The following is a 25,505-nucleotide window of genomic DNA, read 5'->3' on the forward strand; positions in this document are numbered from 1 at the left end:
AGCCATTTTTAAATAGAAAAAGTTTTACAGAGCAACAGAAAATGTTCCTGGAGGTTCCAATGAGAGCTATAATTGGATATTTGATAGCCCCTATGTAGACTGGAAGCCAACAGAAGGTTCTGTTTGGCAAATACCCATGGTTTTTATGCAATCAAAACTTGCCTCCTAACCAGAAATTCAAAAATAAGCCCCTGCTTTGAGGCCACTGGGAGCAACATCCAAGGGTTGGGGAACAACATGTTGCTCAGGAGCCACTGGTTGGGGATCACTGTTCTAGATACTCCTTGAAGTCCAGCTTGAAGGTTAGTTAGTGTGAAATACTTGGGGGGGGGGAGGAAGTATTTATTTGCTGTCCTATTGGAACTATGGTTAAGTGACTTAATGCACAGTGTGTTTATTATTATTATTTGTAACCGTGGTGTGTGCAAATGCTGGTAAAGGCACACTTGTTTAAAGAGCAACCAAAAAGTAACAAATCAATGGGATTGTCTACTAGCCTGGCTCTTTAGAAAATAACTCGATAAATAGGCACTTATCCTGAATATATTATCCAGGTATCATCACTGGAATTATATTGTTTGGGAAATGTATTGAAGAGAACAAGCCGAACAGCTGTAAAACCAGTTCTGAAAAGCAGTGTATAATGTTAAAAACCACATGGAGCTGGACATTGGCAGCCAACAATGCCCCTGATACACAATGACAATGTCCTTATATCTCATTTAAGCATAAAAACCCAACTGCATATACAGTATATATCTGTATTAACTCACCCATTACACTGGTTTATTGCATCATTCTTTATAATCTGCAGAGAAAGGAATGGGAAAAAAAACAATGATCATTTCAATGATCATACATATGTATCTATCTATCTATCTATATACACACACACATATATATATAAATTATTGCCCGAAACGTTGCATATGTGATGTGATTCCTTTTTTCAATATACACTTTTCAATAGTATATATATATATATAGCACAGTTCGAACAGATGCCGCACTCACAGGACTTAGTGAAAAAATAAAGAGTACATTTATTGTGAAAACACGTCAATCTAACATTTCGGCCGTATCCACAGCCTTTCTCAAAGTCCGAAACGTTAGATTGACGTGTTTTCACAATAAATGTACTTTTTATTTTTTCACTAAGTCCTGTGAGTGCGGCATCTGTTCGAACTGTGCTACATTTATTTTTATACTGCACCCAGGCATACTGTTATTTAATAATATGTGAGTGCCTGCTGTCTATCAGTTTATATATATATATATATATATATATATATATATATATATATATATTCTCCCTCTGAAAGCACTCACGGTATATAATAAAAAAAGAAAATTTTATTTACACAAAAATGTCTACGCGTTTCGATCCATATAGGATCGTCATCAGGACTATATGGATCGAAACGCGTAGACATTTTTGTGTAAATAAAATTTTCTTTTTTTATTATATACCGTGAGTGCTTTCAGAGGGAGAATATGCAAGTTTATGGTTAGCACCCGGTTTTCATATGCTGCTTTGGTGAGTGCCGATTTTGGGACAGTATATATATATATATATATATATATAAATAAAAGGATCTTATTAGCCACCAAAGAGTTCCATGACCATATAAAAACACAAGGCCACAGGCTGAATCTTGAATGTAACTATATTTTGTATTATTTTGCATTTTATTATTGTACTGACCCCTATTTCTTCTATCAATGTACTGTACTGCTGTAGATTGCTGCTGCACACATAGTGCTATATATATATTTATTTATTTATAAAACTATACATAGAATACAATCTGTATCTAATTTTAGAGACACGCTGGCTGCAATGTGCTCTGCCACAGTACAAATCTTTTCTTTATCAAGTGGATTCAAATAAATCACATCACAAAGCCTCATGATTTTGTCCCTTCTTTGGTTTAAGCTGGATCCAATTAGCTGCTGAATTGGAACATGTGCAGGCGCAGCCCAGTCAGTACGGTATGATGCTCTATGAGAATCATGCACAAGCAGATGGATGCCCTTCCAGCTCCTTAGATATTCATTTGGGGGCCATGTTTTCAAAATAACATTAACTGCTTGACTCATTTATCATAGGAATGGAATCAAGAATAAGCTTTAGAGCTGAAGATGGATAAACATAATGTTTTTGCCTACTGATTTGTATCATAGTCATTGATCTAAAACTCACACAGGGCCAGTTCGTCAAATACAACAAAATGAAAAGCCACCTTAGATGCAGAAGTAATGAAAACGTGCATGATTTTTCTGATCAAACCTTGTAATATTGACCTGAATTCTTATTTTCTTATCCAGCCTTGTGTCACCCTAAAAAGCCACCTTAGATGTAGAACTAATGTAACCATGCATGATTTTTCTGATCAAACCTTGTGATATTGACTGAAATTCTTATTTTCTTCTCCAGCCTCGTGTCACCCCTGAAGGTGAGTACCTCCCTCTGGATCACACAGATATCAATGTTGGGTTTGACAGTGGCACAGACAGAATCTTCCTGGTGTCTCCGGTAACCATAGTTCATGAGATTGATGAAGAATCCCCCCTATATGAAATCGGCAAGGAAGAACTAGAGGCGGCTAACTTTGAGCTGGTTGTAATCCTTGAAGGCATGGTGGAGGCCACAGCCATGACCACTCAATGCCGCAGTTCTTATCTTCCCTCTGAGATCTTGTGGGGAAGCCGCTTTGAACCAGTGCTCTTTGAAAAACGCAATTATTACGAGGTGGATTACTTACACTTTAACAGCACATATGAAGTACCCAGCACGCCCACCTGCAGCGCCAAAGAACTTTCTGAGAGGAAATATTCACTGGTGGGTCGCAGCTCTTTTTGTTACGAAAATGAAGTTGCACTTAACTGCATTTGTGACGAAGATTCCCCTACCCTGGTCAACACAATGTTAACGGTTCCTAATACGTCCCATGAGCTTGGCATGCTTGGCGTTCCTGACCCTCTGGAGGAAATATTACTGACATGATCTTCTGGTTAGATGGGTTGGGTTCCCATTAGATGGGTTCTACTGACTATCAATTTGCACTTCCATCAGTTAGGAAGCATTTCTCACTCAGGGCAGGCATGAATAAAATGGTCTACATGGATTAAGCAACCAGTGCACCAAAAGAATCTCCCATTAACTGTTACACATGAAGGTGGGGGGATGTCATTAATGTAATGAGAAGGACTTTCCTAAAATTAGGAGATCTCGACAGCAAGGTTTTTAAAAGTGATCGAACCTTTTGTTCTATGCACACGTTACCATCTCGTTTTGTTTGGTAACTTGGGTAAAAGCCGATTGTTCATGAGTTACGCACAGCACAGGAACCTTTTATATTAATATCTACTGAACAATAAAATATGCAAACTGTAATAAATACTCCTAAGTATGGCTAGATTTTCTTGTCTAATTGGGAGAGTATTGTAACGACTTCCATGAAGTGTAGCCTGAAAAGTTTACCCAGATAAGCTCACGATTCAAACCCTGATGCCATTAGTATCAATCTCATACAAGGCGTAAAACCCATCACCTTATGTCTTCTCCACGCTTTGCTACTGCTATAGAGTATTGGTTTTAACCCATGATTAAAGAGGGTTTTCTGTACGTTTCCTACAATCTCAATGCAGAATAAAGATGTATTGATTAGCAATTTAATCCATCTATATAAGCAGATATAGAACAAATGTAAAATTGACCTAAGAGTGAAGTTCGCGAAAAAAGGTCATTTGAGCTTAATTAGGTATGGGTGGAGTTAGTTTTACAGCAGGCTGTCTTTTTTTGTAATTGTCATCAGTAAAAAGAGGTACTGGAAAGGGTAGAGGTACTGTATTTAATTATCATTTTCCCCTTTCTCATAATATAAATCAATAAAACCAAAGCAGGGCCCCGCAGCAAGGCACATTCCCCAAAAGAGCTAAGTGAGGTGCAAAGTAACCCCAAGAGTCTGCAGAATAAATCAACCAAGACCAAATACTGTGACATATGAAACAAGATTCCACAAAAATTAAACAGCAGTACCACATGGTGTCCCATTCCTGAATCCAGAAACTATTTTATCTTAACGTGCCAAATATGAATCCCTGCAGGGAGAGTGCTACAGACGATACATCACACTTACACTCTTTTGGACAAATGTTAAAGCTGCTGGGTCCTGTGTATGTAACCCTTTACTGTAATGTAGGGATGCTCTGAATCCATCAGTATTGGATTTGGCTGGATACAAAAGCCTACATGTAAGATTTGGGCGAATCCAAAATGGAATCCATAAATTGCATGTTGAATTTATCAGTTATGAGTAAAATATTGTCACCTTCAGTTGCTGAGAGGTTTAAAGCTTTAAAGTAACATGACCTTAAAGGAATAGTAACATCAAAATAAGAAAGCGTATTAAAGTAATTACAATATAATGCACTGTTACCCTACACTGGTATAACTGGTGTGTTTGCCTCAGAACGACTATTATAGTTTATATAAGCAAAGCTGCTGTGTAGCCACGGGGCAGCCATTCGAATGAGAAAAGGCACAGGTTACTTAGCAGATAACAGATAAAACACTATTGTATTCTACAGAGTTTTTTTGTTACCTGCTATGTAACCTGTGCCTTTTTTGCCAGCTTGAATGGCTGCCCCCGGTGCTACACAGCAGATTATTTATATAGACTATAGGAGCGTTCTGTAGCAAACACACCAGTTTTATCAGTGCAGGGCAACAGTACATTACATTTAATTACTTTAAAACACTTTCATATTTTGGTGTTACTGTTCCTGGATTCAGTTGAATAAGTATTTCCAAACCAAATGCTGGATTTGGTAAAACCCTACTGTAAAGTAAAACTATAACGTAGAGTTGCAGGTGAGAGTACATGGCGGGATCTGAACTTGTGTGTATGAGATAGAGCCCAAACCCTCCTGATACATTGCAACAAACTCTACAATAAATAATTAGTTTACTTGTCCACAAACATTTTGCCAAATGACATTTTCAGCAGTGTTGCTGATGTTGGAAGTGGTTCAGTCCGTGTGTAAAATGAACGTTATTTCTCTGTTATACCCTGCTATGGTGCAAATGAATTGATGCTAATAAAGATTTAAAAACCGCACTGCTCCCTTTCTTCTTTACCCAATTTAATTTGCGCATATGTTTAAATAGTGTTGTATGGAGGTTTGAGAACACAGGGTTCTCCAAACCAAGAGGCAGGAGAATGTGTCCTTTAGTGCTCATCTAAGGAGCACTTGTATGATACAAAGTGCAAAAATCGTTTTGTGCTTTTCCCTATTTTTGGAAATGGGGCCAGTAATGTACTGTTTCTTTAAGACAGTGATCCACAACCAGTGGCTGGTGAGCAATATGTTGCTCACCATCACCCTTGATGTTGCTCCCAGTGGGCTCAAAGTAGATGCCCATTTTTAAATCTCTGTGCACAGAAACACACTCCAAGAGAGCCTAGCAGACCACATGGGGCTACCTAATAGCCAATACCAGGCCTTCCTTGGCATCCCCATAGAACTTTTTTCATGCTTGTGTGGCTCACCAACACTTTTTACATCTGATTGTGATTCGGATGTTAAAGTCTGTGACACATAAAATAAGCTTGGAGATCCCTATATTAAGACATAGCAGCAGTATGAGTATGAGCAGTATGTCTTAATATAGGATCCCTATAATAAGACATAGCAGCAATATGAGGCTGGCATACCAGTGGCCTGCAGTTTAAATCTGGTGTAACACTATTATGTGGGGTCACACCCCCAAGGGATATACATTATAGCAGGATGTTAGGGAGCTGTATAAATAAATTGGCAATATGGCCTTTTCAATGTGGCATTTGCCCAAGTTACTGGTGCTTAATAGCACCTTAAACCCAGTAACATGTGCCAGAATCCCTAGTATATAATAAAAAAAAATAGTTTTTCAAAATAAGGCTGCATTGCTTTACCTACACTTCATCCTCCACAGGTCACGCTGGCATTGGTTAAACACTAAAGCCCTGTGCCTTACCTCTAGGCAGAGCAGCCGGAGGGCTGCGAGTGTGGCATCGGGGAAGCTGTGAGGTTCTATCTCCCCAATATTGCGTTTAATCAGCTCGTAATTCCATCCCAGCAGAGTGGGAATTAAAGAAAGAAATTGGGATCCATCTGCCAGTTACATAATAATCTGCAAACTAATAGAAGCCTTAACCTCTGACATTATTACCCAATAAGGCAGCTTACAATTCACGAAGAGCAAGAAAATATATTGATATAAGCGGCTTCCACTGTTTGCAAAACAAATTACTCTGGTTTCAGCATTCAGCTTCCAGATATAGCAATAAATTACTGGTCTTTATTTGTCAAATGGGCCACAGTGGAGGCTGTACCCCCTGAAAGCTTTCTAGGAAAGTTACTAAATACTCTGGCAGTTTGGCCACAGGTGGTCCCTTGGCATTCCCAGAAACTAGATCAGAGATCCAAGTACAAGTCGCTGACCCTTCCCAGCAGGCAGTGGCCGGAAGAATCAAAGGACTTCACATATCCGAATAGCAGATATTTAATAACCACAATAAAGTCTCACATTAAATCTGCTTCCTGGTTGCTAAAGCCATTGACCTTAGCTACAATATAGTTATAAAATGCAACAAATGTTTACTATTCTTTTATCTGCAGCAACAGTACAACTAGTACAGAGGTAGGCTTAGAAACCTTTAATGGGAAAGCTGTGGTTGGGCATTATGGATGCTAGTATGGATGTGGGTCTCAGGTTGGTGGTATCAAAGTAGGCTTCTCTGCCATACCTGCCACCTCCTCCCACTAATGGGGTAAAAATGGGTTGCAGGCCTACACGATAAATAGCATCTGTGTGAGAACTTCTTAAACCATTTCTCAGAGCCCAGTAACAGAGCAGGGTCGCTTTAAGGTACCAGTGGGCACTGGGCAAAGATCTTATTGGTGGGAAGGATTTACCTTCAAGCAGAGGAACTTAATAAGTAAGGAAACACAGAAAAAAAAGTTTGTGCTTACTGAAGCAGACATAGGGCCCAGGCTTACTAGCCAGGACCACGGAAAACATAAACTGCAATAATAACAAATGATAGTTTCTATTTTCTGTGGTAACTTTTGTACTAATAGAAAATAAAAATTGTAATGAACTGATTGATGGTCTACCATTTCTGGGGGATGCTTCAGTCAAAAGTTATAGTAGATGAAATATCTGATGGTGGGCCCCCATAACCAGTGGGGATGCATCCCAATTGTCATAGCTAAACTTTATTTTAGCTATGAGATTTTCTGTTTTGTGCTGGCCCAATGAAACACCTCCTTTACATACAGTTAGGGGCTCACTAAATTAAAAACTACATAAAAACCACAAAATGACCGACTACTAAACTGTAGTGTGCATAAATGTCTTGCAGACAGGCTCCGGTTTACACCTTCCCTATGACATTTTGAGGATTTCTTCATGACATGAAAAAGAAAACTTTACACTGATTGGCTGGATTCAGAATGAAAAGATCAGAAGGTAAGATCCAGGGCCAGAACTAGGAGTAGGCAGAAGAGGCACGTGCCGAGGCTAGTCTGCAAGTCCTGAGGATTTAGGGCTCTAGTCATGAGCACGTGTCATGTCACCAAGCCTTCCATACAGGCCCAATCCATTTAAGTCAAAACACTTTCTTCTTTACACCTCCCTGCTCACTCAGACCTGGCCCAGATTTGTCTTTTTTCCCCATTCAGGTTCAGCCTCTTCCTCTGCTATGTCTGGTTACATCTGCTTTATGCAGGCAATTTCCTCCATTTCATGTTTGGGCCCCCCACTTGGGCCATACACGGTAAGATCCGATTGTTTGGCAAGGTCGCCAAATGAGCAGATCTTCTCCTGATAAGATCACCTAAGGTGAGCAATATCGGGCTTATTCGATCGTTTGGCCCTAGGGGTAAAGGTGGCAATATATGGGCTTATCCACATACACAGGTAACCATACATGTACCAATAATAGTAAGACACATGGTATGTTTATGACCAGTTTAAAGGTGCCCATACATGGGCAGATAAGCTGCTGAATTGGTCTAAAGGCAAAGAATCAGGAGGGATTATAGGCAGGGTTACCATTCTTACAAATTTACCTGCAGTATACCGGTATATTTTTTAATACCAGCACCGGCCCTAGCTGGTGATTTGCTGGCTAGACTGGTCAAATACCATCTGGGTGGAAACCCTATTTGTGAACCGTTTAGAACTAGCTCAGGCCTAATTTTTATTAATTTGGGTTTATCCTGCTGTACAACATACAGATAACCTGCAACCTCCAGATGTTACTAAACTACAAATCCCAGCTATCAAATTCATATACTATCCAACAAAAGCACTCACGGCTCCAATAACGTATTTTATTGCTCCACACTCCACCGAAACGCTTCGATATGAGTGTGGAGCAATAAATTAAGTCATTTTTTGAACTACTTGGAGCTGTGAGTGCTTTCGTTGGATAGTATAGATATATAAATATATATAAAACAAATAGCAGCTTTCACCCGGCGCCCATTTTCCCTCTGACATCATCAATGACATGTACATCCACCATCAGCACATGTGCTGTAGAGTTCATGAATGAAGCATGCAGGCTTACATAGGCAGAACTTAAGCTGGGCCATACACAGGCCGAATTCAGCTGCTGATATTGGTCCTTTAGGCTGATTCGGCAGCTTACCTGTATGGGCAACACCAACGGGCCTTCCCGACCGACACCTTGCCTGAAATTGGGGAGATCTCGATCAGATAGGTTTGATCTTTCCGTTGGATTGGGGACCACATTGGCTCGTTGACGCAGTCCCAGAACTAATGGTGCCTATGCCCATCGTTCTAATTCTAGGTTTGGCCCACCTGTAGGTGGGCATATAGGGAGAAGATCCACTCACTTGGCGAACTTGCCAAAGGAGCAAATCTTACAGTGTATGGCCACCCCAGGAGACTTTCGGTAGCATCCGCGTGCTAGTTCCCAACGTCTGTTGGCATTAAGTAACTACACTGTGAATAGCCTCGCTATACCAGTCACCAGATACATGCAATAATAGAGCAAATAAACAAAAGAGAAAAAAGCCACAACTGCTAAAATATAGACAATGTCTTGCACTTGAACAGGAAGTAGAAATGTATTGGAAACCTGCGGTTTAACCACAGTCTCAGCTACAGCAGAAAATATATATAACTGAGAATCAAAAAACAGAATGTCACATGGCCTGGTTAGGGTAAGAGGAGCCAAGGAGCCCTAAACATACATATTATACTACCTTAAAAACAAAGATGACAGATTTTAGCTCCCACATAAGGAATTGTGGGCAGAGACATGCAAATCACCCCTCAATGTCCCTGTGGAACACTATGCATCCAGAAACATTGGTTTATTAGCAAAGATACAGCCTAATAATCCAGATATATATACAACCTCAGAGGATCCTGCCCTGCAGGCAGTTTTGCCTGACAGCCCTTCCGAAAACAAAGCTGTCTGGGTCAAAACTGAACAGGTGGCAGTCCAAGTCGGTGCTGACTTCATCGCACACCCCCTTTGCCCGGGTTCATAACATGGCAAGGGTGGGAACCCTAACTGCACACCTTGCAGTGTGTAGGTTTCACCCTAACCAGGATGTTTTCTCTGCTTCACTGTTCTCCATGTCCTACCCCCTCAGAAGCCAAGTTCCAATATCTTCCATTCTGGCCTACGACTAAGAAATCATTACGGTAATGGCCAATACCATTCTGGCTAGTCTTGACTGACAAGTGACAGTCAAATCCACTGAAAATCTCAGAGAATGCACAGGACATCAAGCAACCGATGAGCAGATACCTACCCACCATTCTGAAGGAAGCATCAACTGGATCTAAAGGTTTCTGGATGTAAAGGTAACAAAAATTGACTTTATATTAAGTTTAGCCATTTCTGTTTATGCCTTTTCCTTCAATTAAGTTTACGCCTTTCCCTTCATTATCTCCAAAGCTTGATCAAATGATTGATATTGAACTGAGCACTGCTTCCAGTCAAATCCATCATTCACCAAATTACATTTTGGGTACGACTGAGCCTTTGTTCCTTTTTGTTTTAAAGCCACTACCCCTAAAGGAGTGAAGATAATAACTAGGCCATCTATTGGGGGTTTAACAATCCTGCTCAGATATAATTCTTGTGCTACCTTTTCTGGAACCACTTCAGGATTATCATATGCTGACATCAGGTTTAGGCTTTAGATTTTTGCACCACTGAGTGGATTATGCACAGAGATTCTAAAACCTTTAATAAAACAGACTTCAAAAAATTTGGCAGCTTCACCAAAGGGAAACCTGTCTAACAAAGGTTTTAGATTTTTCACATGAATTGGCCTTGTGAGTAGTATTATTATTATTGCTGGGTGATTACCCTAACAGAAGTAAGAAGGGTGTCTGAATTTGCAGTTGCCTCCTCTCTCACACCTTTTTTATTTTACATCTATAACTCCTTTTTTGCTTTATAGTGGTTGCCATTACTCTGCCTACTTCCCGTTTCCTCCTTATTTCAGTGCCAACTCACTGAGCCCATATAGGGCTGAGCTACAGATGCTGCTCTAAGCATGGAGTACTAGATTGAAAATGCAGAAAGAAACAACCATACAAGGCGCAAGTGCTGTTAATTGAGCACTAAGGGGCGCACTCTTGCACCCCCTAAATTGTAAATGACTAATGTATCATTTTTTCTCAGAATTCCCTGTCATTTTGTAACCATGCCCTGCCTCCATAAGTTCCATGTGTGCCATACAATATATACATGTTCTTAACCAGGCTGGCACATTGTTCTGGATGTTCTGTCATACAGCAGCTCATGTAAATCATAAACCTCTTCATCCGCTCTGATAATGACTCTTTTTTTCTCCCCTTTTCTTTTTTTTTGCAATCCTCCTTTTTATCTCCAAACGTTCCTATCAATAAATGTTTGCAAAAGGAAGAGATTCTGCATGAATGTGTCCCCAATGTACCAATTTCCTTGTTTCTTCAAATCTTTAAATGTTTAAGTGTTGTTTGTGTCATGTCCCCTTCTAAACTCTTCTAATCTCCCTCAGAAGAATCAGTGTCAGAAAGATTTATAAACAAGTACTAACCCTTGTCTCTTGCAGTCTGTCCTTCCGGATATCCCTTCACTACCACTGCTGTCTCTGCTACTTGTGCTGATGTGCTGCTTTGGGCTCGGCCTCCAGGCTTGCACCTCTCACTAGCTGTTTAATTTCCTGTTTGAACCAATTCCTGTGCAGTATTCACCCCTTAAGTTCAGTCGTTGTGGCAGCTTTTCCTGTATTGGTGTTGTGCTCTCCTCCCCTGTACCTGCTGCTGCAGATTTTTATTGCTGTAGTGCTGAGCAATGTCCAGGTGTTGCAGAAGGTGGTCCCTGGTGGTGTTGTGCGGTTTCCTTCTGCTGGCAACGGCACCTGCAATAATATGAGCAGATTGATGCTTGGAAGCCTCTGGAGGTGACTAACAGCAAATATTTCCACCCCTGAGGTCAGCTGAGAGAGATCCTAGGCTGCTGGCAAAGTGGTAGGACCATACTATCGAATTACAATGGCGGGCATATGTGCTGTCAGAACGAATCAATGAGCCCATATGGTCCGCAATCCAACAGAAAATTAAACCTGCCCAATTGAGATCTGGCCAAATTTAAACCAGATATCTGTTGGGTAGGCCCGTGAGGGGTGCCCATACACAGGCAGATAAGCTGCCAAATCGATCTGAAGGACCTGAATCGGCAGCTGAAATCGGCTCATGTATGGCCACCTTTAGGGTTGCCACCTGTCTGATTTTGAACTAGACATTCCAGCATTTCAAAGACTGTCACTTTAAAACTTTATGTCTTGTTTGAAACATTGATAAAACTATACAAATCCAGCTAATTGTGTCTGATGCAATAACCCTGCTCCAGCATCATAACCCCACCCAACATATCATGTCCACCCCTGACGTCATCAGGGTCGGACTGGGGTATGAAAGGCCCACCTGGCCCCCAATCCCCCTCAGGGGCCCCTGACCGCTCACTCACTCACCCACCCATCTTCTCCCCCACCATGCATACCTTATACTATATGGCACAATTGGGGAGGGCATCAGGGAGATGACAGTGGGGAGCAGTAGGTGGGTATCGGGTCTAGCCACCGGCAAAGGTGGCAACCCTACACTCAATCTTTCCTGTCTGAACTGCAAGAAGAAGCTACATGGATGTCTAAAGTTACCCTTGTTTAGCCCCCCTATTAGTATTTTTCCATATCTAAGAATGATTTGTGGGCACAAATACAAAGCACGTACATACATATAGGCAATATCTGTTTCTAGTCAATATAGTAAATAAATCTAAAGAACTTTCTAGAATTGGACATCAGGATCCCCCATAAATTTGCCTCTTACTGACAGCCATTTCATAGGCACATCATTTATGTGACAACTTTTCAACTGTGAGTTTAGATATAAATAGTGTCCTTGTACCAGTCGAAGCTGGAAATGTAATTTATTTTCCCACATTACAGCTCCTCACCGATCAATTGTTCCTATACATATATAATGCCAACCTAGGACTGCGCAGCAGAAAAATGGGTCTTGCTTATATTTGCTTGTTCAGTGGATTAAGTAGCCAAAGGTCCACGGAGCAATTTCACATACCTTTCCAGGAAAAACAATCATATTTCAATGTTATTTATTAAATAGAAGGCACAGAGCTAATAAACTGTTGGACTTGATGAAAGGAGATCCAAAAAGGTTTAAATCCCTTCCGTTGGATAAAAAGAAAGATACTAATGCTAAATAAGAATGTTGAGGTCACCTCCTATTATTAAACCCTACATTTTCCTACAATGTATATAAGTTGGGCACACCTCCCCCACCCAAATGGCATAATTTGTACTGCATATATATATATATATATATATATATATTACTCCTCGACAGCACTCACCACTTACAAGGCATACGCCGGGTGCTCACCAAATCAAATTCATATACTATCCAACGAAAGCACTCACGGCTCCAATAACGTATTTTATTGCTCCACACTCCACCGAAACGCTTCGATATGAGTGTGGAGCAATAAATTAAGTCATTTTTTGAACTACTTGGAGCTGTGAGTGCTTTCGTTGGATAGTATAGATATATAAAACAAATAGCAGCTTTCACCCGGCGCCCATTTTCCCTCTGACATCATCAGTGACATGTACATCCACCATCAGCACATGTGCTGTAGAGTTCATGCAATGAAGCATGCAGGCTTACATAGGCAGAACTTAAGCTGGGCCATACACAGGCCGAATTCAGCTGCTGATATTGGTCCTTTAGGCTGATTCGGCAGCTTACCTGTATGGGCAACACCAACGGGCCTTCCCGACCGACACCTTGCCTGATATTGGGGAGATCTCGATCAGATAGGTTTGATCTTTCCGTTGGATTGGGGACCACATTGGCTCGTTGACGCAGTCCCAGAACTAATGGTGCCTATGCCCATCGTTCTAATTCTAGGTTTGGCCCACCTGTAGGTGGGCATATAGGGATAAGATCCACTCACTTGGCGAACTTGCCAAAGGAGCAAATCTTACAGTGTATGGCCACCTTAACTTTGATAAAAAGTCCTGCTTGGATTGAGCACTGCAATGATTAAGCTGAGCTCAGAAGAGGAGGTTAGGAGAACAGACAGCTAGTTTTTATGGGAACAAGCAATGTCTTTTCTTTATTGGCTGCTAGACTGGAGGGTGTGTTTAGTAATATGAGCTGAGAAGAACTGAGCATGCTCGGTAGCCAAAAGCCAAAGTAAATTCCTAAGGAAGGGGCCGAGTTTGTTAGAGGAGGAGAAGGAATCCCAAGTGATTAAGAGGATGGTGCAGCCTTAATATTGAACTTTAAACAACAGGAGTGGCAGGTATTTAAAAATTTCAAAGAGGCTGGTTAATGATTACATTTTTGTGGAGGGGATTTACATGTCCTTTAAGTCATTCGCAGGAATGTTTGACCCAACTAGCACTCCTAAAATCTGCCTCCCTCGCCCCAGCATTTCTTGCTTGTACACCGATCCATGCCTGCTAAAGTTTATAGGACTATTTCTTTAACAAAGGAGTCAAATACAGTATCCTGGATAAAACTGTATTAAGACGGTGGTGACATCTCACGCCTGATAGATGCTACCATAACGGGCAATTCCTTTCTGTGCAACATCTGCCTATCGGCGTTGTGTTGCTGGAGACATAACGTGCTGTCAGCACGCCTAGGCAAAAGCGGCAATAGGCCTCAAGGTCAGAGCACATGGAGAGCAGATTGGCTTTCCAGCTGGAGAAATGGAGATTAAAACGACACAGTTTCAATCACTAATCCCATCTGCTTAACGTCAAAACATTTCACCGATTCCCAAAGACAATCTGCAGCATTATAATTTAGAGCAGAGTGCCCTCTAAGCTAGTTACCCGTACTTGCTCGCACCAACTAAAGGAAGTTCTGGCTGGAAGACTGTGTGCCTGGTTGGCATTGCGAGAGAACATTTTTCACACCGTAAGATAAGCTTGGTACGTACATTTGGATCAAGTGACTTTCTGGCCATGGAATGAGAATGAAAAGCCAGTTAAGTCTAAAATATCAAACGTGATGAGTTGGATGTTCTACATGGAGGTATAGAATGGGCCATACTGATGACTGCCTGAATCTTTATTTTTGCTTCATGTACAGATTTGATATTCCCAAACTTATGCTATCATTATGTTCTGTTCTGTCATGTGCATTTAATGAAATAGGAAACTAGTTAAAAATATAGCCCCTGTGATCTAAAAGTCATCTGTATTCAGTGCTTGAATAGGGGCAAAAGTGGAGAGATGGTATATTCACAGGGCATAGTGCAACATACCTAAAATAAGCCACTCCTACAACTACAAACCACACCCACTGTTACATTAACATAAGTTTTTTTCCATTACAGATTTTTTTTGTCTGAAGTAAAGGTAGGTTGCTACTTTGCTCAGTCTGATTGGGTATGGGGATCCTACCCAGGCCACGTCTTTGACTTTACAATAAATTGTGTTACTTTTGATCTTGCCCTCACTACATGGTGCAATTCAAATATTTGTTAGGTTTTAACAAAGTGGGGCAAATTGTGCAATGCCAACTATCCCACAGTGTTGAGTTGAGGTGATGAATGACTAAACAATTGGTCATGCTTACTGGTGTAAGCCAATGGAACCAGCCTACTCTATTTTGTTGGCATGCTTTCTACTATACATGGCTACAATTTTGCCTTGGTGGGTGGGATATACAGGACTAAAATAAGCCCCTCCTACAACTATAAGCCACACCCACTACAATAATAAGCCTTGTCCACAAACACTTTTTGGTTTCACCCACTTTTGAGAAAGCCATTTTGCTATTTCCTTCTATTGAACAACTTGATGCCCAATATACATAGATTCCAAAGTATGTGGCCTGTAATTTTTCTTGACTGACACATTCAGCATGCATTAGAAATTACAGGCCTTCAAATACAGTCCAATGGCCATTAGCCACCCGTTCACTCTCAATGGTCACCCACAGCAAGGCTAATGAAAGCAAAATTCTCATTGGCTGTTATGGGTTACCACTCATCCATCCCTGTTATTGACAATAATGGAACATCAACAAGTAGCTCAGAATGCATCCATCTACAATATCCATAACAGATTTTTTTTTGGTCTGGAAGGTTGCTATGGTAATACTACATTTTGCAGGGGATCTTGTACTCTACTCAGTCTGATTGGGTATGGGGATCCTGCCCAGGCCTTTTCTTTGTCTTTGTCCTATAAATCGGATGAGGGAATTAGAAATGTACATATGTTGCCCCAGGACCCACTATTAACAGAGTGTGCTACTGTTGATCCTGCCCTCACTACATGGTGCAATTCAAATATTTGTAAGGGGTAAATTGTGCAATGCCATCTGTCCCACAGTGTTGCATTGTGGCGATAAATGACTTAACAATTGGTTGGGGTGTCATTCTTACTTGTGTAAGCCAATGGCCTACTTCTATTTTGTTGGCTTTCTTTCTACTATACACGGCTACCATTTTGCCTGGGTGGGTGGGATATAAGTGCCTGGGGTCCCTCCTTTACCACAGCCTGCTATATATGTCCTATTCTCTGTGAGGCATCTCTATGCATATGTGCAAAGCAGTAAAACATTTAATCATTCATTTTGCTAAGATGGTTTCTTGCCTACAGACAGAGGATTCCTTATAAAGGTGGTTCTTTAACTGTGTTATATCCTGATGGACCTCCTTGCACAAAACTTACATATGTAAAGCAGCATAAAAGGGCAAAAGAGTAAAAAAAAATCAATTTCCTCTCTGGGTCAGTCTTGATTTTGGCCTTGATTCTGGATATACTCTCATTGCCTGAGCCGCTGTCCCACAGGCTACTAGCAGTTATGTACCTTGTATACAGTGCAGTGATCCAAACCAGTGGCTCGCGAGTAACATGCTGCTCGCCACCCCCATTTGATGTTGCCCCCAGTGGCCTTAAAGTACGTGTCCATTTTTAAATCATGTTTTGGAAGCACGATGACACAGTTCTACTCCAAGCAGAACCAAATAGCCAATTACAGTCCTTATCTGGCATCCCCAAGAATTTTTTTAAGCTTGGGTGGCTCACCTACACTTTTTACAGTGTGGCTCACAAGTAAAAAAGTTGTGGATCCCTGCCTTAGTGTATCTGTTGAGGGGAAAATGCCATATGAGGCATTAGTTCCTGCTTAACCAGCTCAAGGAAGAGTTAAGTATTTCACAATATACTGGACGTCACTTTCAGATGCTGTGCGTTCTGAGTGCCATTGGGAAGGGAATATGGAATTAGCTGACGAGTGGTTAATGATAAGGACTGATAAGTTAATTAGGCAAAGGGTGTGAAGACCTTTCAGCACCACTTGTATGTGGCGTTTATTTCAGGACGTCTGATGGTATTCTGAGACCGTCTGGACCATTGTCCCAAAACTAGCACCCGCCTGAAGGCTCTTGGAGAACAGACCCTTGTCCTGTACAGTTCTTGTTCTGCAAAACGGCTATTAATAGAGCAGCAGCAATTCTAGCTTAACGTACAACATGATCTAAGGTGACGGAACAAATTCTTCTGACTTATCAGAGAGGTGTCTACTGAAAGGTGCTTGACGTCAAGCAAGCAGAAAAGCATCTAGGCTGAAGTGGCCGCAGAAAGACTAACCAAAATCATCTCCAGGAGGCAGCTAGAACCTTCACCCTTTTTAGAAACTAAAGGACAATGTTTCTACATCAAACTGAAAAAATAATTGGGGTGGCTCAGTGGTTAGCATGGCTACCTTGCAGTACTGGGATCTTGAGTTTGACTGTTCTTGATGTGTTTGCATGGGCTTTCCCCCAGATTCCAAACAAACATGCAGCTGGGTTAACAGAACATTTCCATATTTTTCAAGAGTCTCCTGGATTTCAGCCCCCACACCTGTTCACCTGCAGTAACAGGTCCATCTCCCACTGTCATTGGCACATGAAACCTAACTTCCCACTCCACTGAAATGGATAGAATCATCACCTGAAGTGCTTAGATGAGAAGGGCGCACAACAGGGAAGTGAGGTGGAATAGAGGTGGGGCTGTAGAAGAATGGGGGTGTGACCGGGGCATGGCAGGCATGGCCAAGATACACATGGTGGGGGGGGGGCTAGGCACATACCTCTTTAGCCTAGCAGGAGGTAGGTGGGCCTGTGCAACATTGTGCCCCTTAGTGCTCATTCACTTCGTAATAGCAGACCTCTGCCTCCTCCCACCCACCTTCATCCCCAATCTTACCAAACTGGAATATATATATACCAGTAAATATTGAGCCACCATTTTGTGATGGTCCATTTTGAGATCACCTGACAGGAAATAATGCAGCTCTAACTGTAACAGGAACACGTGTGAGTGTAAAAGACAGAACTTAATCCATTAACTGGCTGATGTGACCTAACATGTGCCCTTGGTTTATTTGTGTGCACCGTGAATCGTATGATCCCAGGGAGCGGCCCTTAGTACTTAAAATGGCAATTTTCTATTTAGAATTACTAAATGGCACATTCTACTTAAAAATAAGTTTCTATGAGCTGTTTTCTACAATATATTTTTATAGAGACCTACATTGTTTGGGAGTATAGTTTTCCTTTAATACATAATGAAAATGCTCCTGATCTTGCTAAAATTAAAATTTATTACGCCGGACTGTACTCTTCTTATAATGAGCAGGGGTCTTAGGCCTGAATTTGTGGGCAGACCACAGAGACCCGCAGAGTGGGAAAAATCAGGGGGTGGTATGCTGCCCATTGACTGCATGTTCAATAGGGACTCAGTGGGAAACAGTGGAATTTATTGCGCTAGAGTAAAGGAAACAACAACAGCAAGGGTGCAAGCAGGGGGGTGCAAAATTTGCCTCTGGGTTTCACAATAATTGAACAAAAGAGGGTTACATATAACCAGTAACTCATCATATGCACCGCTTCAGAAATCCTGAGAAATGGCTGTCCTTTGTTATTATTTTTGTCTTCTTAAAACAGGATAAACCGGATAGCCCTGCATAGGTCCAAACTCAAAGAATTGCCAACGTTTAAGTCTATATATGTATTTACAAAAGTATACATAAATGCAAAATGTAAAAACTAAGTGACGGATCTTACGCCTCCCCTTTTGCTTTCTGTTGTGAAGCCACTCTGCCATGCAGTAATTATTGGGGATAGGTTCATAGAAGAGTGAAAGTGACCTTTATTCCTATATATTAACTGAAGCAAATGTACAGGGACGGCTACTCATGTTTGTTGTGCATGCTTCACGCTTGGCTCGCCACACTATGCAAATGATTTACTGTGCTGGAAATATGTGGGAAACGTGCTGGCACAACTGCCACTCTCTGCCTAGTACCCCTGCCTCATGGCTCTTTTATGAAGATGGAGGGGGAGGAATAAGGCTTTGTTCTCTACAAAACTATATTTATAGAAATAGTTTCCCAGTATTAATATACTTTACATTTCTTGTTAAAGGAGAAGTTCACCTTCTTTGAGTTCAGTGCAGAATCCACCTTCCTTCCTTGAATCAGCACCTGTAAATAAAGCTTTATTGAAGTCTCAATTGTTAATCATATTGTACAAGAACAAGAAATCAGCTGTAAAATATAGTCTTATAGTCTTTTATATGGCCATGGAATTCCTTGATGACTTATAATATCTGTATATTTAAGAACAGTGGATACATTATTCACTTTATACACAGTGGTTAATAATGTTATCGGTTATAAACAGTGCTTAGTGATGTCTCTTATATAGAAGAACCCGATAAAAACATGACTTGATTATGAAAACAAGGAGTAAGCATGTAGTATATAATAGCATAGCAGTAGAATGATATGGCTTTTAGCATGTAGATTCTATATTTATTTGTCCTTACTGTTCTAGAATACTCAGAAAGCTCTGATTGGTTGCTATGGATAACTTCAGTGTGTTAGCAAACCAGTCCTATACAGTGTTATTGCCTTTAATCGCTGCATATAAAGCTGCCCCATAAAGCTTACACTCTAAGAATGGAAAAGGACTGAGGGCTGTGGGTGCTCTAAGGGACTGTATGGTCCCAGATTGTCCAGGAGTAAAGTACAACTAGAGCCCTAATTAAAAATGGTTTTTAAGGGTCTGGGGCTGGTGTCGCGCTCAGAGTAGCCCTATGCCACATAAATCAGAATCACACTTACCTTCCTCTTTCCTCCGGGGCAATGAATACAGGTCTGTGTACTGCACTCTGGGGTAGCACTTTGCTCATGAACCATAGAGGCATTTGGGTATCTGAAAAATAGTTGCAGTGATAAGCAGGCAATGTTGGGCCCCTGGGCACCACTGACATCATACAGTGTCTTATGCAAGATAATAAAAAAACGGCACAGGGGTTAAAACCAGGTCTTTTTGGCTCAGATTCTACAGACTTACCCAATTACCTACCCAATCCTGCCAGGAAGGTGTTACTCAATAGTACTCTACTCCCAGCCAGGCCTGGACTGGAATTCAAAATAGGCCCTGGCATTCCAAGGATGCAGAGGCCCTAACAACCCCCCACCAGCCCAGTAAATAGTGACTGTCTATGGCATCTTACAGCAGCCCCTCTGGCATTTGCCAGAATCCACAAATTGCCAGTCCGGTCCTGTTCCCAGCTCAATTATCTATAGCCTGGGGCCCCTAAAAAAACACCTTTCCCCTGACTGGGAATAACGAAATTCTATGGCTTCATAACAACCATTTCAGTCTGCGTGGAGGACTAAGAACCCCCACCCATACCCATATTTGGGGTGTGGGACTATCTTCCACTTTGATGCCAGCGTGGGTCCTAAAATAAATAACTAAAAAGCTCTACCCTCACTTTCTCTATAACCTAAGTTTAAAATAGAAAATGCTAAAATGACAACACATTTCCACTTAAATAAATCAGCAAGTGAAATTTAACAGATAAATTAATACAAAGAGCTGACAAAAGGAGACTCGCCATGGGGGTTGCCATATCAGCAATAGAAAGATACTTCCATACACATGGGATTGCTGCTCTAGAACTGGAAATCATAAGGATACTGCTCAGCTTTTAGTTTCCTTTTATTGGCTACCAAAATGTTCCTCCATACCCCATACCACTATGTAATGGAATTCAAGTCAGTAGGCAGACTATATATATATATATGACTCCCATCAAGGCACATCTGTGGATAAAAGGTCCCTATTAACGCCTCTAACTTAAAGGGGAAGTTAACCTTTATAGAATGTATTGTGATTGTTTTAATTACTTGTATTGTGTCTTTCTCCAAACTCAAATGACTTCCTTTTCACTTCAGAACCTTTTCTATTCACAAACATAGGCTCAGTAACCCTGCCGACCAGGCAGCACTTTCAATGCAAAGCAGAGGCTATTAAGAGACTGCTGGTGCTTAGATGCTCACCCTGCAGCTGGTAGATCAGAATCTTAGCGTTTCTACATAAATCAGATCAGAAAAGGATGACCTGGAAATCAAATGAAATAAAATTGGGGCAAATACTTATTTTCTGCTCTAGGTGCTCCTGAAGACCCACCAGGAAAGTCTGGGAACAACTAATGTAGGCAACACTTGGGAGACTGTCATACTGATAACTCTGCAATGTCCTGCTTCGTTGCTGGAAAACAGAAACAAAGATGGCTCCATTTTCTTATTTCTGTGTCAGGTCTGGGTCTGTATAATTAAATGTGTGTAATGTCTCTTGGGTTTATTTGCTACAATAGAAAAGAAAGCAGTGACCTCGTGTGGTGAATTTCAGAATTGTACAGATCAAAAAAAAAAAAAGAAATAACATATTTTTTGTAATTTAAATTTGACACATATTTTAATTAGTGACCTCCAAAATATATTCACTCAAAACATATATCATGCGCCCCCCCATATCTCATCCTAACTAGCCTCAAGAATTTCCCCCACTGACTGTCCTGTGCTTCCCATGGGAGGGGTCTGTACCATTGTTTGGGTTATGCTAATGTAATGTGCACCCCTGCTAGTATATTAGCTTAGGGCAGCTGTATGTTTTTCTTCCTAAATGAGCCCTTTGTGTTGGGACATTTTACCTGGCAATAGTTTAGTTCCCTGCATATCTCATCTGCACAAGTAATCACACATCCCACTAGGTGGCGCCATGATGCCAATGTGCACAAGGTACCCAGATGTATTGTGTGACTGTACATGAAAGCAGCTGTAGTTAAAGGAACAGTAACACCAAAAAATGAAAGTGTATAAAATTAACTAAAATATAATGTGCTGCTGCCCTGCACTGGTAAAAGTTGTGTGTTTACTTCAGAAAGTCTACTATAATTTATATAAGTAAGCTGCTGTGTAGCCATGGGGGCAGCCATTCAAAGGAGAAAAGGCACAGGCACATAGCGGATAACAGATAAAACACTATTGTATTCTACAGAACTTATCTGTTATCTGCTATGTAACCTGTGCCTTTTATCCTTTTTTCCAGCTTGAATGGCTGCCCCCGTGGCTACACAGCAGCTTATTTATATAAATTATAGTAGTGTTACTGTAGCAAACACACCAGTTTTACCAGCGCAGGGCAACAGTGCATTATATTTTTATTACTTTAAAGCTCTTTCATTTTTTAGTGTTACTGTTCCTTTAAATACTTTGTTCACTGAACACATTCTTGCACCCAGCAAGAATGTATGTGAAAGAACCATTGCACCATGGGGCTGACATACCAACATACTGTAGGTGGTACAGTGCCTATTGCAACCAATCAGCAGTTTGTTTTGAACACTGTAACACAAAATGGAAAATGCAAGATATTATTGGAAGCTAAAGCCAATTGCACTTAGAGCTTATGTCATAAATCAGCGCCGTATTAAAGCTGAACACAGTTGGGCAGATATTGGCAGCTGATTTGATCTTGATCAAGTCGGAAGCTTATTGGCCAAAGTATGCCCTCCCCTGTTGACATATGACCTGGGCTTGGTCAGGTATCATTCAAAAAGGTAAGAAAATCTGTTTGGTCCTCTGTGGGTCACCCCTGTGATTCAATTGTTAGCCTATGGACCAAACAAATGGATCAGCTTGAACTGCCTTACCACTGGGGCAGCCTTACATCTCTTCTGGCTGATGCGTGTCAGTGTCTGGCTGGTCGGGACTGGCAATCTGTGGGTGCTGGCAAATGCCAGAGGGGCTGCTGTAAGATGCCTCAGACAGTCACTATTTATTGGGCTGGTGGGGGGGCTGTTGAAAGGCCCTGGCATTTCAACAGCCCATAGTAAATAACCTTCACGGGAGCACTTACCGATACAATAAATGCGGATTTTATTCAGCAATATTGTGGCTGCTCCGTATATTTTGTTTCTTCTGATTTCAACAGCCCAAACAGCCCCCCACCAGCCCAATAAATAGTGACAGTCTATGGCATCTTACAGCAGCCCATCTGGCGTTTGCCAGAACCCACTGATTGGCAGTCCTGGCCTGTGCATGGAAAGGATCAGTTGCACATTTATATCGGACTTTTGTTGGGTATTATAAAGCAAGAATGGAATCGAATACTGAGCCTTATAGTCTATACACTTGCTGGCATTCAGTCACATACACTATTAGGCACCATCAAATTGGACCAGAGCTTTCCTGCCACCACCTTCCCACTCTGGCATATTTATCCCCATTCAATACATTTTCCTTTTATAGGCAGCAATGTATAGCGGTATTGCTCTGCGTGGTCTCTGGGTGCCTATACTTAGCATCCGCAACACACTGTGAGCCGCACAAAAGAAAAGGCATTACCAATAATTGGCATGTTTAATTGCCCAGCGCAAGCTCATTTTATCATTATTTCCAAAAATACCCAAAGGATAAACAGTTTGAATACAGATTAATAGCAAGATGAATACTTGGAGAGTGCAATGTAGGCATGAATTCCTCGGGGGGGGCCGTGCCAGTTTGGGAGCCTTTGGAAAGCTCAAGATGTGGAAGCAGCGGAACGGCAGGGAGGAAGGATGTGTGACACGAGGAAGGGCGGATTCTGGAACAATGAGAAACACTGCGTAGCCAGTTAGAATGTTCTGACCCGTATCAGGTTATTATTGTACAACTCACTCGGAGTTCCTGCTGCATTTCCTGCACAACGTTGCAGTTTAAAGGCAGTGGGAAGAATAGGATCTGCGCAGGGGGCAAATGAAAGGCAGCGAACTATGGACTGGGTTTCTATAGAACAAATTTAAAATTATAGTTTGGGAAGGTAATATACATAAAAAAATAGGTAAGGAAAGATTTAAAGGAGTGAAATCACTTACCTGATACCCTGCCTGGACCATTGCTCCTGTTATCAGAAAACTGCCCCAGCCTGGGGTACCTGCAAGAGAGTGAAAAGTCAAGTCTAGCAAAAAAGCCATCTTTTTCATGCTACTGCGCATGCGTCAGCCCCTGGATTGCAGCTCTCTTGCAGGTACCCCGGGCTGGTGCAGTTTTCTGATAACAGGAGTAAGGGTCCAGGGTATCAGGTAAGCAATCATTGGAGGTGCCCAACATTTGGAACCCACCAGTAATTGTACCTTTCCATTTCCAAAGAACAGTTCAGCGAAAAAATTAAACTGGATAAAATAGACAGACTGTACAAAATAAAAATATTTGTAATATAGTTAATTAGGCAAAAATCTAATCTATATAAGCTGGAGCGGGCAGATGTCTAACGTAATAGCCAGAACACTACTTCCTGCTTTCAGCTCTCTAATCTCTTAAGGTGGCCATACATGCTAAGATCCGAGCGGATCTTCTCCCGATATCCCCACCTACGAATGGGTGACATCGGGCTAAATCGGTCATTTGGCCCTGGGGCCAAACAATCAAATTATAATGACAGGTATAGGCATCCGTTGGTTTGGGGACCACATCAACAAGCCGATGCAGTCCTAATCCGACTTACTTTCAAACCTGCCCGATTTCAGGCCAGAAGTCGGTCAGGCAGCCCCATCGTTAGTGGCCATACATGGGCCAATAAGATGCCGAATCGGTCTAAGGGACTGATACCGCCAGCTAGAATCGGCCCATGTATGGCCACCTTTAGTTAGTCAGTGACTTAAGGGGGGCCACATGGGACATAACAGTTCAGTTATAGATCCCTGGTAAGGCCTCACCTTGAGTATGCGGTGCAGTTTTGGGCTCCAGTCCTTAAGAAGGATATTAATGAGCTGGAGAGAGTGCAGAGACGTGCAACTAAACTGGTTAAGGGGATGGAAGGGTTAAACTATGAGGTTAGACTGTCGAGGTTGGGGTTGTTTTCTCTGGAAAAGAGGCGCTTGCGAGGGGACATGATTACTCTGTACAAGTACATTAGAGGGGATTATAGGCAGTTGGGGGATGTTCTTTTTTCCCATAAAAACAATCAACGCACCAGAGGCCACCCCTTTAGATTAGAGGAACGGAGCTTCCATTTGAAGCAGCGTAGGGGGTTCCTCACGGTGAGGGCAGTGAGGTTGGGGAATGCCCTTCCTAGTGATGGGGTAATGGCAGATTCTGTTAATGCCTTTAAGAGGGGCCTGGATGAGTTCTTGATCAATCAGAATATCCAAGGCTATTGTGATACTAATATCTACAATTAGAACTAGTGGTTGTATTTATAGTGTATGTATGTGAGTGTATCGATTGGTAGGTGTGGGTTAGGTATGCTGGGTTTACTTGGATGGGTTGAACTTGATGGTCTTTTTTCAACCCTATGTAACTATGTAACTATAACTATGTAAGTTAGATTGTGGTAGTGTTCTGGCTGTTATGTTGACATCAGCCCATTCCTTTTCAGCCTTTATAGATTACATTTTTGCCTAACTTACTATATTAAAAAATATTTTTTATTTTGCACAGTCTATCTATTTTACCCAGTTTTATTTTTACACTGAACTGTTCCTTTAACCTAAAGCTGTGCATACACCAACACTGGGGCCATACTGGGCAGATTTGATTGTATGGCCCCCAGGCC

General features: G+C 41.5%; 1 protein-coding gene and 1 long non-coding RNA gene across 2 annotated transcripts in view; one reads left to right on the forward strand and one right to left on the reverse strand.

Annotated features, from left to right (window-relative positions):
* kcnj14 (potassium inwardly rectifying channel subfamily J member 14) overlaps window positions 1-3,927 on the forward strand; it is a 34,926-nt gene extending 30,999 nt beyond the window's left edge. Inside the window, exon 3 of the mRNA XM_002934998.3 lies at window positions 2,438-3,927. Within this exon, the coding sequence (XP_002935044.1) occupies window positions 2,438-3,007 (570 nt within the window). The 3' untranslated portion in view covers window positions 3,008-3,927. The remainder of the gene's footprint in view (window positions 1-2,437) is intronic.
* On the reverse strand, window positions 628-23,888 carry LOC116412233. Its single transcript, XR_004223598.1, has 5 exons — window positions 23,827-23,888; window positions 19,742-19,832; window positions 19,052-19,099; window positions 11,122-11,445; window positions 628-808 (listed from the first exon to the last, which is right to left on the reverse strand). It is a non-coding gene; the product is annotated as an uncharacterized LOC116412233 (long non-coding RNA).
* Window positions 23,889-25,505: the final 1,617 nt, after the last annotated feature.

The sequence above is a fragment of the Xenopus tropicalis genome, chromosome 7 (assembly GCF_000004195.4).
Source record: "Xenopus tropicalis strain Nigerian chromosome 7, UCB_Xtro_10.0, whole genome shotgun sequence".
NCBI lineage: Eukaryota > Metazoa > Chordata > Amphibia > Anura > Pipidae > Xenopus > Xenopus tropicalis.